General features: G+C 38.1%; 1 protein-coding gene across 10 annotated transcripts in view; it reads left to right on the top strand.

The window, feature by feature from the left end:
* The first annotated feature begins 5,523 nt into the window (after positions 1-5,523).
* SLC38A9 (solute carrier family 38 member 9) overlaps positions 5,524-24,777 on the top strand; it is an 85,498-nt gene continuing 66,244 nt past the window's right edge. For 4 of the 10 annotated variants that reach the window (XR_001854785.3, XM_073236207.1, XM_073236246.1 and 1 more), the window contains exons 1-2: positions 5,675-5,920; positions 21,090-21,221. Coding sequence is in view for 7 of the 10 variants with exons in the window: in XM_017671094.3 (XP_017526583.3) it covers positions 21,109-21,221 (113 nt within the window). In the remaining 3 variants the exon portion in view is untranslated. The other 6 variants (XM_073236222.1, XM_073236254.1, XM_017671095.3 and 3 more) reach the window with 5 other exon arrangements.

Below are 24,777 nucleotides of genomic sequence, written 5' to 3' on the forward strand. Positions count from 1 at the left end.
CCTGGCAGACACTATCTTAACCAAGGGATCAATGTTGAAGTCAATATTCTGGTTATCTCTTGTTGCCTAACTTCTACAAAAGGTAATGGCTTAAAAGAACTTATTACTATGTTTGATGGTTCTGCAGATTGAGTGGGTTCAGCTGAGATTGCCCATACAGTTACAGTCAGATGTTGTATGGGACTTATTTTCATCTGAAGGTTCAGTATCAGTTTGGTTAAATATCCAACATGGCTTCATACTCAGTTTCCTGGGGGCTGGAATGGCTGGAACAGTTGGGTGTTAGCCAGGCATCTCTCACCAAGTAGCTAACCTGAGCTTCCTTACAGGTTGCAGGTCTCAGTCAGACTTCTTATGGTGGCTGCCTACCCCTAGAGGGAGGATTTCAAAGGAACAAACATTCTGAAGACTGCATTCCAAGAAACCAAGTCAGAAGCTGCAAGGCTTCTTTAAGCCTAGCAAAAGAAGAAACAGTGTCACATATGCCTCATTCTATCAGTTACCAAAAATCACAAAGCCAATGGAGATTCAATTAGAGGAATATATAAAGCCATGAAACTTGGTGATATGGTTCATGGAGGAGCTTAGAGATTCATCATCAGTGATGACAAATATGTGCCAGTGATATGTGATTTATAATAAATAGATATTTGGTTTTTGACCCCTGTTTCTGGCACAGAGCTCCTAAATCCCTTGGAATTTTCTAAGTAATGAGAACAATAAAGGTGTCTTTTGTTGTTTAACCAGGTGACCTTGTACCACACCTAAGGATGGGGGCTGGTTGCCAGTGGAATCAAACATCTAATTTAGAGGGTTGGAACTTCAGTCCCAAACCACTACCCCCACCTCTGTGGTAAGGGAGGGGCTGTAGGTTGAGTGCAACCAACAGTGGCCAATGATTTAATCAATCATGCCTATGTAATGAAGCCTTAAAACCCCCAAAAAATGGAGTTGAGAAAGCTTACAGGTCAGTGAACATGTGGAGATTTTGGGAGACTGGCATGCTCCGAGAGCACAGAAGCTATACACCCTCAGTCATAATTTGCCCTATGTGTCTCTGCCATCTGTTGTCCCTGAGTTATATCTGTTTGTAATAAACCAATAATCTAGTAAGTCACTATAGCAAATTAATCAATGCAAAGAGAAGGTCATGGATACCTCCAGTCTATAGTCAGAAGCACAGGTGACAATATGGACTTGTAATTGGCATCTGAAGTGGAGGGGAGAGGAGTAGTCTGTAGGAATGAATCTTTAACCTGTGAATCTGATGTTACCTCCAGGTAGGTAGTGTCCTAATTGATTGAGGTAAGCTGTAGGATATCCAAAAGGTGTCCAAGAATTGCTTGGTGGCGTGGAACCCACGACACACCATGTTGGAAATGGCGGTAAATGCTTTAGCTCTAGTCAACATCAGGTGCTTCCTTATGTAATGCAGTGAAAAGACTACAATACACACGCATTATTCCTGCCAAAAATGCATAGCATGAATCCAATCATGAGGAAACATTAGAAAAAATCAAATTGAGGGACATTCTACTAAACAGCCAATACTCTTCAAAAAATGTCATTGTCATGAAAGAGAAAAGGAAGGCTTAAGGAACCATTCCAAATTAAAGGTGCTTTAAGAGACATGGAAACAAAAATGCAAAGCATGATCAATCCCGTACTGGGTTCTGGATGAGAAAAAATATTCCTAAATAGGATATTGAAACAACTGGAGAAATTTGATTAAGGTGTATAGATTGAATAAGAGTATTGTATCAATAAAAAAGTGTTCTGAGGAGGTCCAAGATGGCAGCACAGAAAGAGCCTGACCTCACCTCCTCCTATTCACATACTGAATCTACACCTACATAAAGTACAATTCTTCCTGAAGAAGTAGGGCAAAATAATCTGTTTGTTTCTATGAGGCAAGCAAAACAGCTACCTCCCCCAGTCTTGAAGGCGTGGCCTTGTGAAGAAATGTCCCCTGGGTGTGCCTGGTGGCTTTGGCTGGCTGAATGGAAGCAAGGAAGGTACAGGCTGGGGAACCCTGGGGCATTTCACTCAGAAACCATATGGCTGCAAAGCCTACAATATTTACTGTTGGGCCCTTCACAGAAAATGTTAGTTCTTGCTATAGGCCAGGAAAATAATGGTTACTGAGTGACCTGCAGTTCCCAAACTGTGAGAGCTACAGAGACACTGCAGGGTATTTTCAATTTTTAAGGAAAACAGTGACATCTGTCAGACAGCATGTGGACTACTAGCTTTAGATAATCTGCAGTTTCAATATTAGATTAAGTTAATTCTTTTGGAAATATTTACAAAGCCAAGTGGTTGCTACAATCATAAGCAAATACACAAAATCCAATGTGGAACAGGAAATGAGGATAGTGGTTTCTAATCTGATTTCAAGCTTTAAGAACTTGGCAGTGCCCTATAGGTATGCACAATCCCTTTAGTAAGCAATTTATGTGTATATTTTAAATGGGTACCAAGTTATTAGGACATAAACACATTGGTTTGTTTGGACCTAACTATTTAGTAAACAGAAACTAAGGACATTGAGAAAAAAATTACTCAGACACTAAAGGTGACATGACCCTCTGATCTAGCAGATGATCAATAGCTAGTGAAAAGCTGGAGGGGAACTTTGTAAGAGACAATATTTGAGCACACTGAACTCTTATTATCACAAACGAAAGACCTCCAGAAATCATGTGCTTTCTAATGTGAAGGAAAGTACAAAACACCACTTACAAAGACTTGATTTATCAAGTTTGGATATGATCAAGCTTGTAGACTTGACTAACAGGCTACTATCTCTGTAAAGTCTGTATTCTTTATTGTGTGGCCACTGAAGTCTGTTTTGTTGCCCTAGTGGTCAGCTAGTGATTCAACAGATAGGTCTTTATTAAATGCCTGTAAGCCATAATTTAAAAATGCAAAAAATGCCTCTTCCATTCTTTGCCAATTAGCTATGTGTTGGGGCACTTTAATACTAAGCACGTCTTTAATGCGGCAGGACACTTCACAGTTCTGCCTTATCAGGAAGTAAAGGCTAAGAGAAACTTACAATTATCCCTGGTGTTTTCTGAGCATAAGTCCAGAAAAGACATGCATTGGCCTTCTAGATTGCCCAGAATAACAGAGAGCTTTTCATTAACTTTATTCCTCCAAGTATCTGCTCGCACCAGCCTCTTCCTTTCTAGGCTTTTTTGTCTGTTTATTGCTTCCCCGACTGTTGTACCTTACCCCTAGTGGCAGTGGCTAATACACGTGCTTTAAATACTCTCAACAAATACTCTCTGGGAAGCTGCCTCAACTCTGTGGACGCTGCAAGGTAGGTGAAACGAAGGCAAGTCCTTGAGACAGACCTTCAGGGAACCACCAGCAGGTCAAAACACACAATAACAGTTCCTTGAGAATAGGATCCATATAGCTCCCTCTGGTACCAGCAGCCTACAAAAGGAAAGTGGGCTGCTGTCTTCAAGGCCATTGCCAAGCTGGAGAGTGGGAGATGATCACAAAGCACACTTGGCAAAATTCAGCAGTCTTTTCTTAACAGTTCACCTAGTTGCTGTAAATTTTTCATTAGAGTCCAGAGCCTAAAGAAAAAGTTAATTCTGCCATTTTCACCAGTTTACTGGTTGCTTTTGTAGAGGTTTTCAAGGTTCCCCATTCTGCCATTTTCACTGATGTCACTCCACCGTATTTACTTTTGTGCTTCTCAGCCTTGCTGAAAATTATTTTCTCAGTCAGGAATACAGAGAAAGAAGAATATTTTGCTATCACTGAAGCTATCAAAAGATGTACTGATTTGAAGGCAGGCCAAAGAACAGTTGCAGAAGTTTTTAAATAAGGGAACTATTACCACAATAACTTTTATCTGCCTTACAGGTAATATTCATTACATCATTTGCCTTCCATTTGTCAAGCCCTGAATAACAGAGGCAGTGTTCTGTGGTGTTTGAAAGCAAAGCCTTTGGAATAAGACCTCAGGTTAACCTCTGGTTCTTCTGCCACTTAGTTGTTTGGTCCTTAGGTAAGTCACTTAAATTCTCTAGAAGTGTTTCCTTGTCAGTAAAATATGAATAATATACACTTCTAGAATCATAGTAAAGTCTTACAGAGATTGTTACATATTGGTACAATATGATTTCAAATCCACTTGTTAATGACAAAGACAAAAAAAAGTTTTTAAAGTAAAGCTCTTTGATATAAGAACAAAGTAAGTTGTGTCAGCATGTCATCTCATCTCTTCTCACCCAGTAAGAATTCAGTAGCTCAGTTTGCTGAGGGGCCCCACTGGGGACTTAACTATAAAAACATATGAAGAAGCAACTAGGGCAAGGGGACATTTAGACTATCAATACTGAGAGATTGTGAGTTTTGTCTGGAAGTGTTGCCTGGGAAAGGCAACTCTTTGATGATCTAAAATAGCTCCCTGAAGATCTGGGGGTAGTTAGCTCCTGCCACAGTGAAGGGGACCCTTACTGGCAGTGGCAAATGCAGAGCAGTCTGGCGCTGGTGTCCCTTTCCCTAGCAATGTAGTCTAGCAACAGGAGACTTTCCCTTTTGTGCTGACAGCTGAATGGCCAGCTCTCAGTTAGCTAAACCATCCCTCTGAGTACCAACTCCTAAAAAGGTACAGACAACTCAACTAAATTTGGACTTTATTCCTTTCATCTCCCCTTGCCTAGAACAACAGTGTGATTAATCTATCATTGATCTGGAGCACATAATTTCTTTATTGGCTTAGTGAGAGACATTAATCTGTATGCTATTGGCTTGGGAAACTCCCACTGTGAACCTGTGTTAAATAAACCAATGGCAAAGACAACTGCACTCGCTGAGCATTGCTTTGCCTCCTGAAAAAAGAAGCAAAGATACTATACGTAAAATGCTGCGCACTCAATATTAGCTTTTTGTTAAATTTATGTTGAGTTCTTTGTGACATTACAGTATGTGGTTTTTGTTTTTAATTTTTAAAGAAAGCCGCTGGTTGCTTTTGTAAGAAGGGCTTTGTGTTGCCATGTAGGGACTTACAACGAGCTGAGTTTTGATAACAAGTACACTGATTTCACTTAGATCGTATGTTTATTTGGAGTATCTTTGGGAGAAATTTCTAGGGATGGGGAGAGGGTGCTAAGATCCTACTAAAGCCCCTCTTTCAACACATTTAAAAAAATAACAAAATAAACCTAACTGTGTAGACAAGGGAAGGAGAATGCAAACTCAGTTTTTTCCAAACCACTTCCCTCGGTGTCCACAGCGTTCCAGCACGTGGCGGGGGTATAGAACAACCGCCAGGGACGCCCGAGAAGAGAGACAGATAATGGGAGATCAGCCCTAGGGGAAAATCCCACATAAACTGTGACACCCGGGTGGTAAGGATTGCCGGGATCGTATACCTCCTCCCATACCCTCACCCTCCAGGAAGCTTTAGGACCTCAGGAGCGCAACCAATGACAGGCTGCGGATCACCAGGTTTGCCCTTCCGGGGCCCCTCCTTCCCTACCGGGTGAGGGCTCTGCGACGAGAGGCGGGCGGGCTGTCGCGGGGGACTCTGGAAGTTGTAGTCCACTGTGGCGGCAGTTTTTATCCCGGTCGCGAGTTTAGAGCGTTCGGAACTGCATCCCCCGCCGGGCCACGCGGCCCGAGCCATTGTCTGTTCCTGCTTAAGGTATGAGGAAGATCTCTGCAGCAAGCTGAGAGGATGTGGGAAGGGGTCTCCCTTGCCGCTGAGTTCTCCGAGTTTGCGGTGCTGGCCTGTGCAGGAAAAGCACGTTCTCTGGTTTTGCAAACTCACCCCTCGGGTAGAGCGGAGGGGACAGCGGGGTAGCGGCGGGAACCTCTGAGCTTGCTGCGGAGCCGGCTGTCACCCGGGGAAGTTCTTTGGTGCATCGCGTCGCAACAGTGGCTTCTTGGGGGAACGGTGAGGCCAAAGCTGGGGCCGCGGGGACCAGCCCGAATGGATCGCGCGTGCCTCTCCCAGGGCTTGGGTGCAGGAAAATCAGGGACTCCAGCGGGGAGGCTGAAAAGTTTTGTTGTTGGGGTTGGGGGGCGGCGTTGTAGCTGTTTTTGGTGTCCACTGGAGCCGTAGGGAAAAGGTAGGGTTGCGGTAGATGAACACCCGGGTGAGAGAAAGAGGGAGAAGGAACATTGGGAGAATTGAGGGGATGGGAGCGCCTTTCTCTGTCCGGAGTAGGATAAAGAGGAGAGATGGGGGAAGAAGCCCCACGGTGCTTTGAGCTAGTTGTCCTGCGTTTGGGACTTTGTTTAAAGCTCAGAGTATTGAGTGAGATGTTAGGAGTGAATATATTTGTTCATGTCATCTTTTGTATTTAGCTCCCTGTATCGGTGTTACGTCTATGGTAAATTAATGTTCGATGTATTTTAACATTTTAGTTAATGACTGATAGCACTAGTCAGTGTTATCGTCTATGCAGTTTTAGCTATGGAACTCTAACTCACCTCTCAACCTAACTCCTCAAACCTCGAATATCTTACATAGTTCTACTCATCAAGACTTTCAAAAAAGCATACATTGCCTTTGAAGCAGCATTCTTGGGGAATTTGAAGTTTAGTTTAATTGACTAGTTGAGGCAACTGAAAATTACCAATTTCCTTACAATTTTTCATATTTAGTGGAATATTATTAAATATTTTATTTGAAATGCTCTAGGGACCTCGGACTCATTGATGGTTTATTTTAAATCATTGAGATATTATTGGTGTTTTGCTCCTTTGGAATAAATAGCTAATTTGACATTGCCACTAAATTTCAGATTTGCTTAGAATAAATACCCAAATGTGATTACACTGGAACCTTTCTATTAGTTCTTGAATAGCCTTGATATTTCCCCAACCTTGATTATCACTTCTTGGCAAGGCTAACTGAAATACAAAGACCTTTCTAGATTTTCCTGTTTCCTAGTGTCCTAGCATTCAATATTTACCAAAAGAATTCATCTCCAGGAGTTAAAAGAATCCTGTTTCTAAACTGAACCACATTCTCAGTTTAGTAGGAACCAATACTGCAGAAGGTATTGGTTAACCAAGTAGGTCAGGAAGTGTAGCTATATTTCTGCCATTGATTAAGCAGATACCGTTTTTCCTACCCTTGACTTGGCTATTAACCTTTCCTCTGTTTCCCTGCCACTGGAAGGATTATTTCCGGCCAAGGAAATATCTAGCCTTGGAACAAAAAAGTTTGCATCAAGACAAATTCATTTAAGCTAGTTTGCTTTAAGAAAAACAAATATGTTGTGTCAAACTTGTAATCCAGATACTAAGGCACACATTTTCAGTCCTTATAGTCCCAGCTGTTTTTAAAAAGAGTTTAAAGCTATTGGGCATCCTCGGCATTATTGCTCTTTTATTTACAAATCTAAACAAGACTTGATTTTCAGATGCTTCTTTTGTGTTCCAGACATCACAGTATAGTGGAAATAACACTTGGGGTCAAAGTGACCTGGTTTCAATTCCAGCTGTGGCTTCATTAACTCTGATTTAGGGCAAGTTACTTCTGAACCTCAATTTCTTTTTTTGTAATCTTAAGATAATATGTATTTCCCAAATTCTGAGGATTAGTTGCAGTTAAATAACATGTAAAAAATTAGGCCAGCAGTAGGCATTCAATGAATAAATATTAGTTCCATCTCCTAATATCTGTCTGTTGACTTGTCTTTTTCTCTGAGTTTTTCTCTAAAGCGACAACCAGTTTTCTTCTTCAGAAATGAATTATTTTATTTTAGGTCTGTTCTGGTTGTGACAGTTTAATAATTCTAAGAAGTTCAACTTTATTATCTTTCTTATGTTGCTGAGTTTTACTCACTTTATACCGAAGACATGTAAATACATCAGCTGATTTTATTGAGGCCACTAAAGTAAGCCAAGATACAATTTTTCTAGTTAATTTTCAAGAGCCAAATTCATAATAAAAATAATGTCTATGTTTATTGAGCACTCACGTAGGCCAAAGACATTATATACTCTTATTTAAGTCTCAAACCCTGTAAAACTAGTATTTTTATTACCCTCAAAACCAGTGACTCAGTGCTAGGGTGTCATCTTTTCCTACATATATGGATAACAATAACAATATAATACACACAGTAGTAGTAGTATAACTCCATTAAAGTTCCCAGACCCTATTCCCATGTATGTAAATATGTGGGAGGGGGTCTTCCCACACATACCAACACCAAGCAATTCTTAAACGCCAGCAGGGTGTCTGAGAGTGCAACTCAGTTCTGATGCTGCCTGCCCAGAGACAGCACCAGATTCCCCAGGTTAAGGGCTCCCTCCTTCAAGACTGCCTCTCTCCCCAACTCCTTTTACCAGTTGCAAGCCCCAGGCAGTTCCCTGTGCCTCTGATCTACTGGCTACAGATGGAAGATTCCCACAACCTCCCGCTTAGGTTCCATTAATTTGCTAGAGCTGCTCACAAAACTCAGGAAAACACTTAACGTATATCATAGAGCATACAAGTTAACAGCCAGATGAAGAGATGCATAGGGCAAGGTCCCAAATAACGGAACTTCTGTACTGGGGGAGCTTGGGGCCTGGTTTGGTTGTGCGTGGAGGCATTCTCCAACAGAGTAACAAGATCCCAGAGAGCAGAAAGCGATAAGCTCTTCTGAGGGTTTTTTGTGAGGACTTCATTGCATAGTCATGATTGACTAAATTATTGGCCATTGGCAGAGGCCCTGCCCTTGGGTAGGTGTCCAAAAGTGTGCCATTAACATGACAAAACACTCATTTCACCTTTAAACATTTCAGTGTTTTCTGAAACTGTGGATGAAGACCAAATATACCTGGGAAATAGGTATTTGGTCATATTGAAGTAGGGCAGGGACATGGCACAAGTGTCATGATTAACTTTTCCTCCCTATGATGAATAGTGCCAAGATATAGACAGTATAGTAAGAACAGGAGGAATTCCATCTGAAGGCTAAGATTCCATTTTAAAAACCAAGGAGTTAGGAGGTAAGATTCTTAACATATTCTTTGGAATCAGATAATAACCCACCCTATCTTAAAGCAGAGAAAGCAGTCCTAACCAATATGTTCCCAGTGCTTGAGGGAAACCACTATCTTAGAGAAGAAAAAGATAAATTCCTTGTGTTAAATTTATCTTGTAGAATTATCTAGAATACTGACTGTGGTTAGTGACATAATGTCTCTCATCAAAGAGAAAGATCATGAAACCACAAGTCGAGCCTATAACTCCCCCCACCCTCCACCCTTTGCCCCATTCTTGAAAGCCTTAAAAAACAGAATCCTAAACCTTTAAGTGTGCCTTCTCTCTGAGGTTGCCCGCACTCACCTTTCTTTGAATGTACTTTTTAAATAAAGCCTTCTCACTACTCAACTTACTGCATTTTGTCTCTGCACTCTTCCAGTAGTAAGCATCTTTGTTACTTTGCTATTTCATTAATTTAGCACAAGTCTTCACTCTCTCTGTCCTACCTCAGATAAGTAGGAAAGAGCTACTAAGATCTCTGATTTGGGCTTGCAATTCCTGTTGCCTGGGTGACCAGTATAGGACTGCAGCTGTATGATCATGCTGAAAATTTCCTTTCTTTGCCATTGAGAAGCTCTCAGAACATAATCTTATTTTATTCCATGTTCTACGGCTCCCCCAAATCCTGGGGCTGTAGAGGCTTGGTCCCCATACTGTGCAGATCCAAGCAGACACTAGACATCAGGTGACCCTAGCTTTAAGAGTTGGCAGGAGATTTGCCCTATACTGAGCAGGAGTTCAATGAGCTTTCCTTTCCTCCCTCTGTTTTCCCTTGCTCTCTGCTTCCTGCAAGGCAGCTACCATTCCCTACTACTCTTGCTTTAATGAATACCTTCCTTACCTACCCTTTTCTGACCTGCTCAAAAATTCTTATTCAGAGTCAAGAACCGTCCCCTGGCAATGTTGAATTTTTCCTGCTGCTTCACCTAGTGCATGGGGAAAGACTTCCTCAGCTGCCCAGCACCTTTTTGGTGACCTAACATGGTGCTCACTAACAGTACAGATAAGGAGGAATTCTGTGCTACTTGAAGGCACTCCTTGTCTCTTCCTCTTGAATTTATGGTTGTTTTTACTTCTTCCTTGGTGGGCACTGATCACCCACCCTATGGCACATTCTCCCTATATGTTACAGTTCTAACTTCCAAGAATCCATTTCCTTCTCTTCTGGTGCCTGTTCCCTGACTCAGTCTAGCACTTCTTCCTCCCAATTCCATGCCTGTCCTTCTGCCTCCTGCTTATTTCTCTTGTTTCTTCATTCACATCCAAACTACCAACTTCTTTGAATCTTATGACTCTCTAATTAGAGTCACCAAATTAAAGAGCTTTGTCTCCCCTCAGGCCATTGAAAGTACTCAGTTAAGAAGAGTCTACCCTTGAATTCGGGGCCTGACCCTTCCTGGGGGCATAGCCAGGGGCAGAGGTGAGCCTGGAGAAGCCTGTGCATTCACGTGGCCTGCAGAGCTTTCTGTGAATGCCCAGTGTAGAGTTGCAGGAATTCTGTGCATGCCCGGTGTACTACTGTAGGACCTCCTGTGCATGCCCAGTATAGGCCCAGGTGTGGAGGGATGCCTCATGTGACCTGCCTCTAACAGGTACTTTTAAGTTTCTGGGGATGCTTGGACAACCCAGAGCCTCTTGGAGAATAGAAATGCCTGGTTCCCCTTAGTAGTAGCAATTCTTTTCAAGTCCTGACTTAGTCATGGGTGACACCTTCTCCATTCTAACTGACTCCCCATTAGGGTGCATCCTCAAAAATTAGGAAATCTTTCAGTGTAGCACAGAGAAGACAAGTAGTGACTCTGTGACATCTTACTATACTGATGGACAGTGACTTCAATGGGGTGTGGGGGGGACTTGATAATATGGGTGAATGTAGTAACCACAATGTTTTTCATGTGAAAGCTTCATAAGAGCATGTATCAGTGATACCTTAATTTAAAAGTATAAATAAATAAAAAAATAAAAAATTGGGAGGTCTTTAAACTAGACTCCCTGAAACAGAAGAAATTAATCACTGAGGGGGACCTACTCGCTGTTGTCCTGGTAAAGAAAGGCCAGGAGCAAGTGGAAAAGGTCTTGGCTCTCCCAGCTGACAGATGAGTCAATAGCATACCACTGTATCTATCAACATGAAAAGGCAAAATATTTTGATCCAGACCAGACTAACCCAGACATCTTCCACATCCTCCCCTGAGAAGGAATCTGGAGAGATAGATTTAACCAATCTTCCTGAAAAAGAATTCAAAACAAAAGTCATAACCATGCTGATGGACTTGCAGAGAAATATGTAAGAACTAAGGAGGGAGAATACAGAAATAAAACAGTCTCTGGAAGGACTTCAAAGTAGAATGGACGAGATGCAAGAGACCATTAATGGACTAGAAATCAGAGAACAGGAACGCAGAGAAGCTGATGCAGAGAGAGATAAAAGGATCTCCGGGAATGAAAGAATATTAAGAGAACTGTGTGACCAATTGAAACAGAACAATATTTACATCATAGAAGTACCAGAAGAAGAAGAGAGAGAAAAAGGGATAGAAAGTGTCTTTGAAGAAATAATTGCTGTAAACTTCCCCAAACTAAAGGAGGAAATGGCCTCTCATACCACAGAAGCACGCAGAACTCCCATGATAAGGGACCCAAGGAGGGCAACACCAAGACACATAAAAATTAAAATGGCAAAGATCAAAGACAAGGACAGAGTATTAAAGGCAGCCAGAGAGAAAAAAAAGGTCACTTATAAAGGAAAACCCATCAAGCTATCATGAGACTTCTCAACAGAAACCTTACAGGCCAGAAGAGAATGGCATGATATATTTAATGCAATGAAACAGAAGGGCCTTGAACCAAGAATACTGTATTGAGCATGATTATCATTTAAATATGAAGGAGTTATTAAACAATTCCCAGACAAGCAAAAGTTGAGGGAATTTGCCTCCCACAAACCAAAAACAAAAGGGTATCTTAGAGGGACTGCTCTAGATGGAAACATTCCTAAAAAGAACACAGAACAAAACACCCAACATATGAAGAATGGAGGAGGAGTAATAAGAAGGGAGAGAAATAAAGAATCATCAGACAGTGTTTATAATAGCTCAATAAGCAAGTTAAGATAGACAGTAAGACAGTAAAGAAGCTAACCTTGAAACTTTGGTAATCACAGACTTCAAGCCTGCAATGGCAATAAGTACATATCTTTCAATAATCACCCTAAATGTAAATGGACTGAATGCACCAATCAAAAAGCAAGATCCATCTCTATGCTGCTTACAAGAGACTCACCTCAAACCCAAAGACATGCACAGACTAAAGTCAAGGAATGGAAAAACATATTTCATGCAAACAATAGGGAGAAAAAAGCAGGTGTTGCAGTAGTATCAGACAAAATAGACCTCAAAACAAAGAAAGTAACAAAAGATAAAGAAGGACATTACATAATGATAAAGGGCTCAGTCCAACAAGAGGATATAAACATTATAAATATATATGCACCCAACACAGGAGCACCAACATATGTGAAACAAATACTAACAGAACTAAAGGAGGAAAGAGAATGCAATGCATTCATTTTAGGAGAATTCAACACGCCACTCACTCCAAAGGATAGATCCACCGGACAGAAAATAAGTAAGGACACAGAGGCACTGAACAACACACTGGAACAGATGGACCTAATAGACATCTATAGAACTCTACATCCAAAAGCCACTATTTACAATAGTCAAGAAATGGAAGCAACCTAAGTGTCCATCAGTAGATGAATGGATAAAGAAGATGTGGTACATATACACAATGGAATATTATTCAGCCATAAGAAGAAAATAAATCCTACCATTTGCAACAACATGGATGGAGCTAGAGGGTATTATGCTCAGTGAAGTAAGCCAAGTGGAGAAAGACAAGTATCAAATGATTTCACTCATATGTGGAGTATAGGAACAAAGAAAGACTGAAGGAACAAAACAGCAGCAGAATCACAGAACCTAAGAATGGACTAACAGTTACTAAAGGGAAAGGGACTGGGGAGAATGGGAGGGAAGGGAGGGATAAGGGTGGGGAAAAAGAAAGGGGTATTACGATTAGCATGTATAATGTGGGGGGTCATGGGGAGGGCTGTGCAACACAGAGAAGACAAGTAGTGATTCTACAGCATCTTACTACACTGATGGACAGTACTGTAATGGGGTTTGTCGGGGGTGACTTGGTGAAGGGGGGACCCTAGTAAACATAATGTTCTTCATGTAATTGTGGATTAATGACAAAATTTAAAAAAAAAATGTTTTAACTATTGAAAAAGAAAAAAAAAGTTCCAGCAAAGCACATTTGAAAGAGCCTATGTGATCAATTGCTGTTCTTGCTGCATTTATGTAAATAATCAAGCTAAGTGTTTTGAAGCTAAACTTATTTTACAAATTAGCCTTGATATAGTTACCCATATTAAAAATGAAAATGACTTTAGACAGAAAAGAACTGTTTCAATAGTGCAGTCTTATTAATACTAGATTCTAATACTAGTCACTGTACAATAGACTGGATCCTGAATAATAAATTCCTCAAAATAATCTAGCTACAACTCTTCAAACATTTCCAATTTTCTCCCATCATTTTAATTAGAATTTTACCATTCCTTGTCCTTATATTCATGCATTCTTAATCTCCTTGTCAGGTTTGTTGCCTCCAATACAAAAAATCCAACTCCAGATGTTACTCAAAGATTTCAGTCCACCTCTCACACTGATAAAGACACACATCAGCAACCCTGCAACCTAGTTGAATCCTCCTTTTATGTGCCCTTGTCCAAGTCGGCCACTGCTGAGACAGCTCTGTGAACTCACTTCCTAACAGCAAGGAACTGCTGGACCCACAGGCAGGGACAATGCCCCCCAAGCAGGAAACAGCCACAGAAGAATGACTGATACCCACTTTTCCCTGAAAGATTTCAAGGATACACATTCCTTAGGAGAATGAAGTAGGACAGAGATATAAGACAAGCATCATGATTAACTTTTCCTGCCTATGATGAAAAATGACAAGATACAGATAGTATAGTAAGAACAAGAGAGACTCCATCTGAAGGCTAAGATTCCATTTTAAAAACCGAGGAGTTAGGTAAGATTCCTGACATATTCTTTAGTAATCAGACAATAACCCACCATATCTTAAAGCAGAGCAAGCAGTCCTGATAGAGTCCCAGTACTTGAGAGTAACCACTATCTTAGAAAAGAACCAAATCACTAAGTTTCTTGGGTTAAATTTATCTTACAGAATTATCTAGAAGACTGACTGTAGATAGTGACATCATATCTCTTGCCAGAGAGATCATGAGACCACAAGTCAAGCTTACGCTCCCCCACCCTCCGCCCTTTGCCCCATTCTTGAAAGCCTAAAAAACAGAATCCTAAACCCTTAAATGCACCTCCTTTCTGAGGTTGCCCGCACCTCCCCTTTCAAAGTGTGTACTTTATAAATAAAGCCTTCTCACTGCTCAACTTACTGCATTTTGTCTCTGCACTCTTCCAGTAGTAAGCATCTTTGTTACTTTGCTATTTCATTCTATTTTCTAGATTTAGCACAAGTCTTCACTCTCTCTGTCCTACTTCAGGTAAGTAGGAAAGAGCTACTAAGATCTCTGATTTGGGCTTGCAATTCCTGTTGCCTGGGTGACCAGGACAGGACTGCAGCTGTATGATCATGCTGTTTAATAGCCTGCCTGAAAATTTCCTTTCTTTGCCATTGAGAAGCTCTCAGAACATAATCTCACTCCATCCCATGCTCTGTGGCTCCCCCAAATCCTAGAGTAGTAGTCCAAAGCAGACACTAGACATCAGGTGATCCTAGCTTTAAAAGTTGGTAAGAGATTTTCCCTATGCCAAGTAGGAATTCAATGAGCTTTCCTTTCCTCCCTCTGCTCTTCCTTCCTCCCTGCTGCCTGCAGGGCAGCTGCCATTCCCTACTACTCTTAATGAATTCTTTCTCATTCAGAGTCAAGAACCCTCCCCAATCCAAGCTGGAGTTTCTCCTAGTGCTTCACTTAGTGCGCAGGGAGAAACTTCCCCACATGCAGCGCCCAGCAACAGTATGAATGACCAAATATGTATTTCTTATGACTCATTATTATCATAGTATATATACACACACACACATATATCTGATATATATATATGTCAAAGCCAGTATTTAAATCCAGGCAGTCTTACACATAAGCTATCAACCACCACACTCTACTTAAAAGAACCAGAATAGGCTATACCCCAAATTAACCGTTGTGTATAAATGAATACCTTGGCAATACTTTCTGAAGGTGGTTTTATCTGTTTTTTGAGATTTAGGAGTAGTAAGGTTCTGCCTACTTATCAATATTAATATTTTTTCTAGCATCTTAGCAATTCTATTGAGGACTTTTTCCTCTCACAGTATCAGTTTCATTAGGCTCATTTCATTAAGCTTACTTTTAGTAAGTTCAGAAATAGTAATAATAGCAAATTCTAGTAGAGTTTAGTATTATTTGACATGGTTCTAAATGTTTGGTTATATGGGCGTACATTCCTTAGTGCTAATAAGTTGTTTTGGTAGGCAAATTAATACTCAGTGCAGTTGTCTTTGCCAGTGGTTTATTTAACACAGGTTCACAGTGGGAGTTTCCCAAGCCAATAGCATACAGGTTAATGTCTCTTACTAAGCCAATAAAGAAATTAGGCACTCCAGATCAATGATAGATTAATCACACTGTTGTTCCAGACAAAGAGAGATGAAAGGAATAAAGTCCAAATTTAGTTGAGTTGTCTCTAGCTTTATAGGAGTTGGTACTCGGGAGGGATGGCTTTAGCCAACTGAGAGCTGGCCATCCAGCTGTCAGCACAAAAGGGAAAGTCTCCTGTTGCTAGACCACATTGCTAGGGAAAGGGACACCAGCGCCAGTGTTGATGGGCAAGACCAGTGCTCTGCGTTTGCCACTGCCAGTAAGAGTCCCCATCACTGTGGCAGGAGCTAACTGCCCCCAGGAAACTATTTTAGATCAGCAAAGAGTTGCCTTTCCCAGACAACACTCCCAGACAAAACTCACAATCTCTCAGTATTGATAGCCTAAATGTCCCCTTGCTCTAGTTGTTTCTTTGTATGTTTTTTATAGCTAAGCCCCCAGTGGGGCCCCTCAGCAAGCTGAGCTACTGAATTCTTACTGGGTGAGAAGAGATGAGATGATGACATGTTGGCACAATTTACTTCGTACTTTTATCAAAGAGCTTTATTTTAAAAACAACTTTTTTTGTCTTTGTTATAAACAGGTAGATTAAAACAACTTTAATTGTATACGGGTAGATTTGAAATCATACCAAGCCAATATACAACATAGCTTCTCTACAACATCTTCTTTCCCAAGCTTTTAACTCCTATGCTGTGCCCACCTTTATTCAAAATGTATTTTTCAGTTATATTTTATACAGAGTATTTTCACTCATTACATCCAGGGAACAATTTCTCAAGTTAATTAGTTGAATTTACAGTTTTAAGTTAAGGAAATGTAATATTAATGTTAGCTTTGTAAATTAGTAGGTAAAAGTAATCTTGAAAAATCCTGTTTTTAGTTTTAGAATGTAAGACCAAACCAGCTGAATTATTAATTATTGTTATGTAACGGAAGGAACTGAAATATCAACCATCTGTTTTTGCTTCTGAATCAACTCTGTTTTGATGAAATTACTTTATCTCACTTATTTATATCCTAATGAGATTTAATAACAATTACAATTACCATTGAATAATGTACACTGATGCTCCAAACTTGAATTATATTGTATGAATCTGTGATTCAGACAGTCAACTAAGCTTTTTCTTTAAAAGAGTAAATCTTGCACTGATCCGTTACAAACCTAACTTGAGAGCTAAGACCAGCAATTGGTATAGATTTCAACTTAAAGTGAAACTGATGAACTGAAAATCGGAAGTGGTTATTAGCATCTTGCCAAGTTTTATTAAAGTGATTTGAGACAAGTTATCTGACATCTGGGTTTCATAAATTATAAAATTTTTTAAGTTTACTGAAGATAGGGACCATGGTTTTTTTAAAAATATTTTTTTCTATTTTCCTCGGTACCTCTGCATTGTAGAATCATTGAGACCTTGTTGAATTACTGTATATTTTTCAGAATTTAACTAATACTCATTATTTTAGTTGTTTCATCTTAAAATAGTCATCTTTACCTTCATACTCTCTTAATAAGATACAGAAATAAAGCCCTTCTAGACTGGACATGGTAGTATTTGAGTTTCAATTTTTTTTTTTAAAGTTGCTGTTAGAAGGTACTATGTTAAGATTTTTCATTAGCATTTATCTGTCTCTGGTAGGACTAAGTTAATGAGAGCTTTGGCTTAAATGTTGGTCAGGGGAGCAGAAAATCTGAAGAGGGTAATGAAAAGGAAAGAGAGGGAGAAAAGTATACCTATTTTGGGAATAAAACATGTTACCAACATCTGTGTCTTATAATTGTGGCCTTTTGACAATATTTGCCTAGCTCTTCATTGCTGAAGAATTATTTTCCACTTAAAAGTAAGGAAAAGCATCAAGAGGCTGCATATGTAAAAACAAAAACAAGCATTTTCATTTTGATTTTGAGAGAAATAATAATACATTTGAACATTCATTCTCCCATTATAAGGTACTAAGTATAATGTGCATCACCTCACTTAATTCTCAACCACACCAGTGAGGCGGATGTTGTTATTTCACTTTTGCAGATGAGAAAATAGACTGTTGGAGGTTAAAAGGTTAGTCTTAGATTACATAGGTAGTAAGTGGCAGATACAGAATTGCTGACTCAAAAGTCCTGTTTTCCTTCTATTCTGCCATAAATATACGTTTAGAAAAATAAGAACAGCAGATGTAAGACTCTGTTAAACCAATACAGCATCAATGTAACTATATTTATTAAGTAGTCTGGGCGGTTACAAGAAACAGAAGATGAAAGTTAAAAGAGTAAAAGGGCAAAGAACACGAAAGAGCACAGCATAGTGGTAAAGTGTATAGGGGTCTTAAACTGCCTGGGTTTGAGTTCCAGTTCTGTCACTAACTTTATAATCAGTTACTTAACTTCTTTGTTCCTTGTATCCTTGTCTATAAAATGAGAATAATTATAGTAATTTGCAGGGTGTGGAATAAAGGTAAAGAAAGCACTTGCCTTAAAATGTTAAAACCTGTTTATTTCATTTTATGCAGTTGCTTGTTTGAATGTATGTGTGTAATGTAACATCCATACATAAAAGTGTATAATACATTGAATAATTATAAAACAAATGGCCATGTGACCAGAATCAAGTTGAAGAAAAAGAAAATTTCCATCACCATCTAAGGTCCCATCATGTCCCTCCCTATTTTACCCCTCCTATTTTACCCCTTACAGCAGTTGCTCAGCCTCAGAACTCCTCACATTTGGGGCTAACCCTTTGTTGTAGGAAGCTGTCCTGCACATCACAGGATGTTTTGTACCATCCCTAGTCTCTACTCACCAGGTGCATATGACGCCTCCCCCATTTGCAACAACCATTTGGGCGAGAACAAATTCCTAATACCTCTCTACAACTCTACCTGCTGGGCAGAGAGAGACTCTTCAGTGGATAAGGGTGGAAACAGGGAGCTCTGTTAGGTAACTCTGGTTGAAATCTTGATAGTAAATGATGGTGACCAGATTCTGAATATATTTGAAGGAAAAGCCAGCAAGATTTCCTAATAGACTGAATGTAGACTGAGAAGAGGTGATTCCAAGGACTGTGGCCTGAGCAACTAGAAGGATGGAGATGCCATCAATTGAAATGAGGAAAACAATGAGTAGGGTATTTGGGAGAAAAAAATCAAAATTTCAGTTTCAGACATGTAGGTTTGAGTTATACATCAATTATATCTCAATTTTTAAAAAGATATGCAATTGGATCCAGAAGTCTGAAATTCAGGAGAGAAGTTTCAAGCTAGAAATATTAATGTGCAAGTTGTCATTATCTAGATCGATAGAACTTTTTGCAATGATGTAAATGCTTTGTGTCTATACAATGCAGCATGCTAGACACTAGCCACGAGTGGCTATTGAGCACTTCATATGTGGCCAGTGTGACTCAGGTACTGAATTTTTTTAAATTTAATTTTAATTAATGTAAATTTAAGCATGTGTGACTAGTGGCTATTGTGTAACATAACTGATAGTATTAAAACCATGAGATTGGATAACGTTACCTAGAAATTGAGGATATATAGAGAAAATGACTAAGATTGAACCTTGGGACTGAGATTTTAAGAAGTCTGGGAGTAAACAGTAAAGGAGGCAGAGAAAGAGGGGCCAAGGAGATACAGAGAAAACCTGGAGACCTAGTGAATCTAGTTTATTAAGGAGGAGAGTGATCCCTAGTGGCAAATATTTCTAATAGGGCAAATAAGTTAAAGACTGAGAAATGATGGCTGAGTTTACCAATGTGTAGGTTACTGGGATTCTAACAAGAACAGTTTTCTGTGTAATGATGGGGAAGATAGCCTGATTAGCATAGGTTTAAGAAGAATGGGAGGATCTTAGCTATTTTATGCTGTTTGTCCTACTTTAATGTTTTTATCCATTCTTGCATTTTTTAGGTCAATTTAAAAAAATCATTCTCTTTTTCCCATCTGTAAGATTTTGAGTTATGCAATGTTTTCTGTTACGTGAATTAAATAAAATTACAGCATGCATCTCATCAAAGTGTCATGTTGACCTGGGTAGTATAAGGACTATAAGGACCTTAGAACACTTTAATTCCAAGACCCTCACTTGACTGTTTTTCCCTTTGTTCTAGAATTTTAATTCTTTTTTTCCAACCCTATGATATATTGTTTAATTACTTCTGTTTGGATTCCTTAAATTTCTTGAATCTGTAGATTGTTATCTTTTATGAATTAAGGCATATTCTCAGCCATCATCTCTTCAAATATTACCTCTGCCATCTCCTCTCTGCCTTTCTAACGACATTCATATCAGACCTCCTATTTCCCATGCCTCTTACCCTGTTTCCACATTTTCTGTGTTTTTCTTTTTAACTCTCTGCTACATTCTGGATAGTTGCTTCTCATTTATATTCTAGTTCATTAATGTTCTTTTCCACTCTTAAACCAATCCATTAAGTTTTAAATTTTGGCTATTTTATTACTATTTTGAGGCCTCACTCTTGTCCTTTTCAAACATAGTAGGTTAATTTTTTAGAATTTCTACTTTATCCCTTATTTATTAAACATAGGAATCATAATAGCTTTATAATCTTATCCTGATAATCTGTATCACTGATGTTCTTATGGATCTATTTCTGCTGTTTATTCTGGTTCTCACTAATAATACTTTATTTCTTCCCATACTAGGTTATTTTTGACTGTGTACTGTTTGATGTCCTTGAAAGACTGTTAGCAGGTCTTTGGAGACTTAAGATGAAGGTCTCCTCACAGAAAAGGCTTATTTTTGCTTCTGCCAGTACCTAAAAGTCCTACCAAGCAAGTTAACCTTAAAGTACATTAACAGCTTTAGGTGTTCTTTGACGACCTTGCAAATGCTCATACAGTGCTGTTGATGGCATATAACACCTCCCCCTCCGTAGATGCATGCAAGCACACAGGCTATGGGGCAGTTTCAGGAAGACTTGTTTATAGTTCCCTTATGAGGAAGTGAGGCTCTTTTACTTCTTGTTAACCCCATATCTGATGGTAAAACTCTTTGTACTCCTAGCTATGTTATAGGAAGTAGGAGAAGGGAAAGATGTTTTTAATTTTTTATCCAATATTTTTAGTTGTTTTCTGCAGGAAAATGAGTCCAAATCATCTAATCTGTTTATTACTGGAAATGGATTGCTCCACTTATATTTTTATTAAGCTGAAAAATAAACAATAATTCCATTTCAACTTAGCAAGTTTCTGATAAAATAAATATTTTACACACGTACCTCATTAAGGTATTATCAGCAAATTCCTGTATATTTCCTATTTCTAATGCATGGAAATGTATTACTTAACAGTAAGATAATTTTTAAACTTCAAATTATTTTTCTTTTCTGATTTATGTACTACTGTCTTCTTCAGTGCTTAGAGTCTGAGAAAAATGGCAAATATGGATAGTAATTCTGGGCATCTTCTCATCCCTGAGGTAGATCTTGAAATAAATCCTGGACCTATGAATATTCAATATGATTCATCAGATCTACGGTCCAAAAGGTAAGTGTCTAACATAAAACACTTATTTCACATTTAGGGTTTTTAATTATTAAAATAGAACTACCAACAACCAAACATATATATAGCTTCAATTAGAAAATACCTGATTTCTTATAGAATCTGTATGTTTGTATGTGGGAAGGAAGAAATATGAATACTATTTACTCATTCATATTTGACTTTTTTGACTAAATTCAGCACCTCTGTTGGGGAGGGCTTGAGGTAAGTTTTAAAAAGTAGGAAACATTCATATAATTCATTTAACCAATGTTTATTGATTACCTGCTTTGTGAATGGTAATATGCTAGGTGCTGGGGATGAAACAGTAAAAATAACACACAATCTTTACCTTTGTTTAGCTTAAATTCAAGCACATAGCTTAAGATAATAGGAGCTTGAAATTTATTTCATTTCATTGCATACTTGGAAAACCCAAAAGAATACACTTAAAAATTATTATAAATAGTAAGAGAATTCAGTAAAGCAGCTGTTTACAGAACAGGCAAAAATAAATAGTATTTTAATGAGAAAATACAATGGAAGAAAAGATAAAATATATAGGAATAACCTTAAGAATGTGCAAAATCTATATAAGAGACACTTTAAAATACTGAGGGACCTAAAATAAGATTTAGAGTATTCCTTCTCATCTGAGATGCTGATTATGATTTGTACTGTTCTTTTTTTAATAGAACACTAAAATAAACTTCTGCCAGTACTTCTGATGCAATAATCTCTTAGGACTTGAATTTTTTTTGTTTTTACTGAAAGAACTCTTGGACTTACTTGGTATTTTATCGTGTATCTCTTGTGCAATTAGAAAAATGGAAATATAAACAAAATATATCAGTTAAGATAGTACTGACATTTACAATGTGATCTTCTGAAGACTTTTTGTCTTGGAGTTACCAAAATCAGTGTTTTTTCCCCTACACAGAATTGTCCTTAGTGCCATGAAAAAAAACACTGATAATGTAGTATTTCTTGAAAGAATTTTATTCCAAATCACTGAGACTTTTCATATAGGTTTAATGGTTGCACTTTCTTGATCTTACCATAAGGTGTCACAACAAAAGGTGTCCTAATACTATGACTCACATTTCTTTTTAAATGGTCCTTAAATCGTTTGAAATGACCACGGATGACAGTTACCTGTCATGCCACCAGGAATGGTTACTTTCATGACTGTCACCTGGCTGACAGTGATCAAAAGATGATCTGGTTTATAAGATAGATTCACATTTTAGAAATGTTTAAATATGTATATTAGAGTTAGTAAAATATAGTATGTAAAGAAAAGGTATATTCTGCTCTCTGTGTGAAGACTCTAAAATAAAAAGTCATGCCCTTTAAATTTTAATCCATAAATTTAACCTAATCTCCCCCAACCAAAAATGCCAGCAGCCAATTCCAAAGTTTATATGGAATTTTATTTCTAAGCATTGATTCACAGTGTCAAATAAATATGTACAAGGTTGTTGAATGCAGTATTTTTTATAATAGCAAAAGATTTAAAACAACCAAAATGTCTTTTATTGCAGGACTGGATAAATAAACTATGGCACATTGCTACAATGGAGTATTTTTCACCCATTAAAAAGAAAGAAGTGGCTTTATTACATATCAAAATGGAGCAAAGTCTTAAATTTATTTTGTTGAGTGAAAAAAGTGAAGGGCAGAGCAGTTTGTATAGTATACCACCATTTGAGTTAAAAATTAATAAATTACATACAATTCAATATGTATGAATGACTAAGGGAATAAACAGGAAACTGTAAGAGTGGTGGCCTCCTCAGAGAGAAACAGTGCTTGAGGTGGAAGTGTGACAGATCCTGGGAGGTAAATACCCAACAACTCTTCAACAGCTCCTATTCCTTACCAACAGAATCCTAATTTTCTTAAAGTGTGGCAGTAGGTTCCACTCCAGGAGATCAAGGAGGAATGGATTAAACTAGTCTTGATAACCTGTTTCCATTTTCCAGACATTTAGTTTTTTAGTCTTTCCTGAAGCTGGAGGTGGCAATGTGAAAATTATCACACAAGAAATTTATCATTGTCATTTTTATGGTCATTTATGTGACCATCAGAGAAGATAATTAAATGAATCTGGTCATTTTTACTTATGTATTCCAACATCAGTGAGTAGGAACTAATGAATGTTGATTGAATGCTCAGGATTTTCTTGAAACCTCTAAATCCTATGATAAATAACTGACCACTGTGACAACAGAACATAGGTCATTAAAGTGCATTCCATTGCAATAAGTTGACAGGACTTCAAACAGTTCTCTAAGAATTTATTTAACCGTGTAGGTTAAATGGAAAAATATTTTCTATAATGAAACTTGTCAAAATGAGAGGGAATCAGCTATTTACAATCATGGGAAGACTAACTAGGTAAGCATGCTTTAAGGAAGAAAAATAGTTATAGGGACTTAGCACTATTGAATGTTAATTGGCTTGTGAAATAATTTCTGTTTAAAGAAACAGCCCCTAAAAAAGAAAAAAAAAAAAGAGAAGCACTTGATAAAATGCAATACCTTTTCATGACTGGGGAAAAGAAAAACACCTTTTAAGTAAAATAGAGAAGGAGACATCCTTAATTTTATAAGTTTCCATCAGAAACCTACAGCAAATGTTATACTTAATAGTGAAGCATTAGAAGCATTTGGTTAAAGTCAGGATTGAGACAAACTGAGTTGATACTATTGTTATTATTAAACAAGCCTGCAGTACCTAGTCATTATACTAAGAAGAGGTATATTTCAACACAAAAAGAGACAAATGGCATTTTCGAGGATATGATTATACAGAACATCAAAGACCAGCACCTTAAAAAATGTGGCTTATGAAAGAGTTTAAAGGTGGTAAATTAGAAAATAAATATACAAAAAAAACCCAATAGCTTCCCTATACAACAGCAATAATAAATTAGGAAATAATAAAAAAGGATATAATTTGCATTACTAAAAACTGAGGTACTTAAGAACAAATTATCAAAAAATATATAGGACTTAAGAAAACTGAAACTTTAGAAAGAGACATTCAAATATTGAATATGTAGAGAAACAGTTTATATTTCTGGTTGAAAAGACTCAGTATTAAAAAGATTATTTCTTCCCCAAATTAATCTCTCTCTGACATTTCAGCAGTATTTGCAACTTAAGCAAAGAACAAAAGATTAATATCCATAATATATGAATGTCATCTTTTTGACATTTCAGCATTTTAGAATGCTGATTCTAAAATTTATCTGGAGTAAATACACAAGAATAGCCAAGAACATTTTGAAATAGAAGAATAATGAGAGAAGAACCTTCTATTATATGGAGATAAACAACAAAGATTTCAAAGATATAATAATAATAAATGTGGTATTAATGTAGGAATAACCAAATGGTAAGGAAACAGAGTCCTGAAGTATATCCTGTATAAATAGGAACTTAGTTTATAATAATGATGGCAACTGTAATTTGTGGGGGAAAATGGTGTTAGGACAACTGGCTATCAGTTTTAGGGGGAAGAAGGTATATCACAACGTGCACAAACATGCCAG

Source organism: Manis javanica, chromosome 1, assembly GCF_040802235.1.
Source record: "Manis javanica isolate MJ-LG chromosome 1, MJ_LKY, whole genome shotgun sequence".
NCBI lineage: Eukaryota > Metazoa > Chordata > Mammalia > Pholidota > Manidae > Manis > Manis javanica.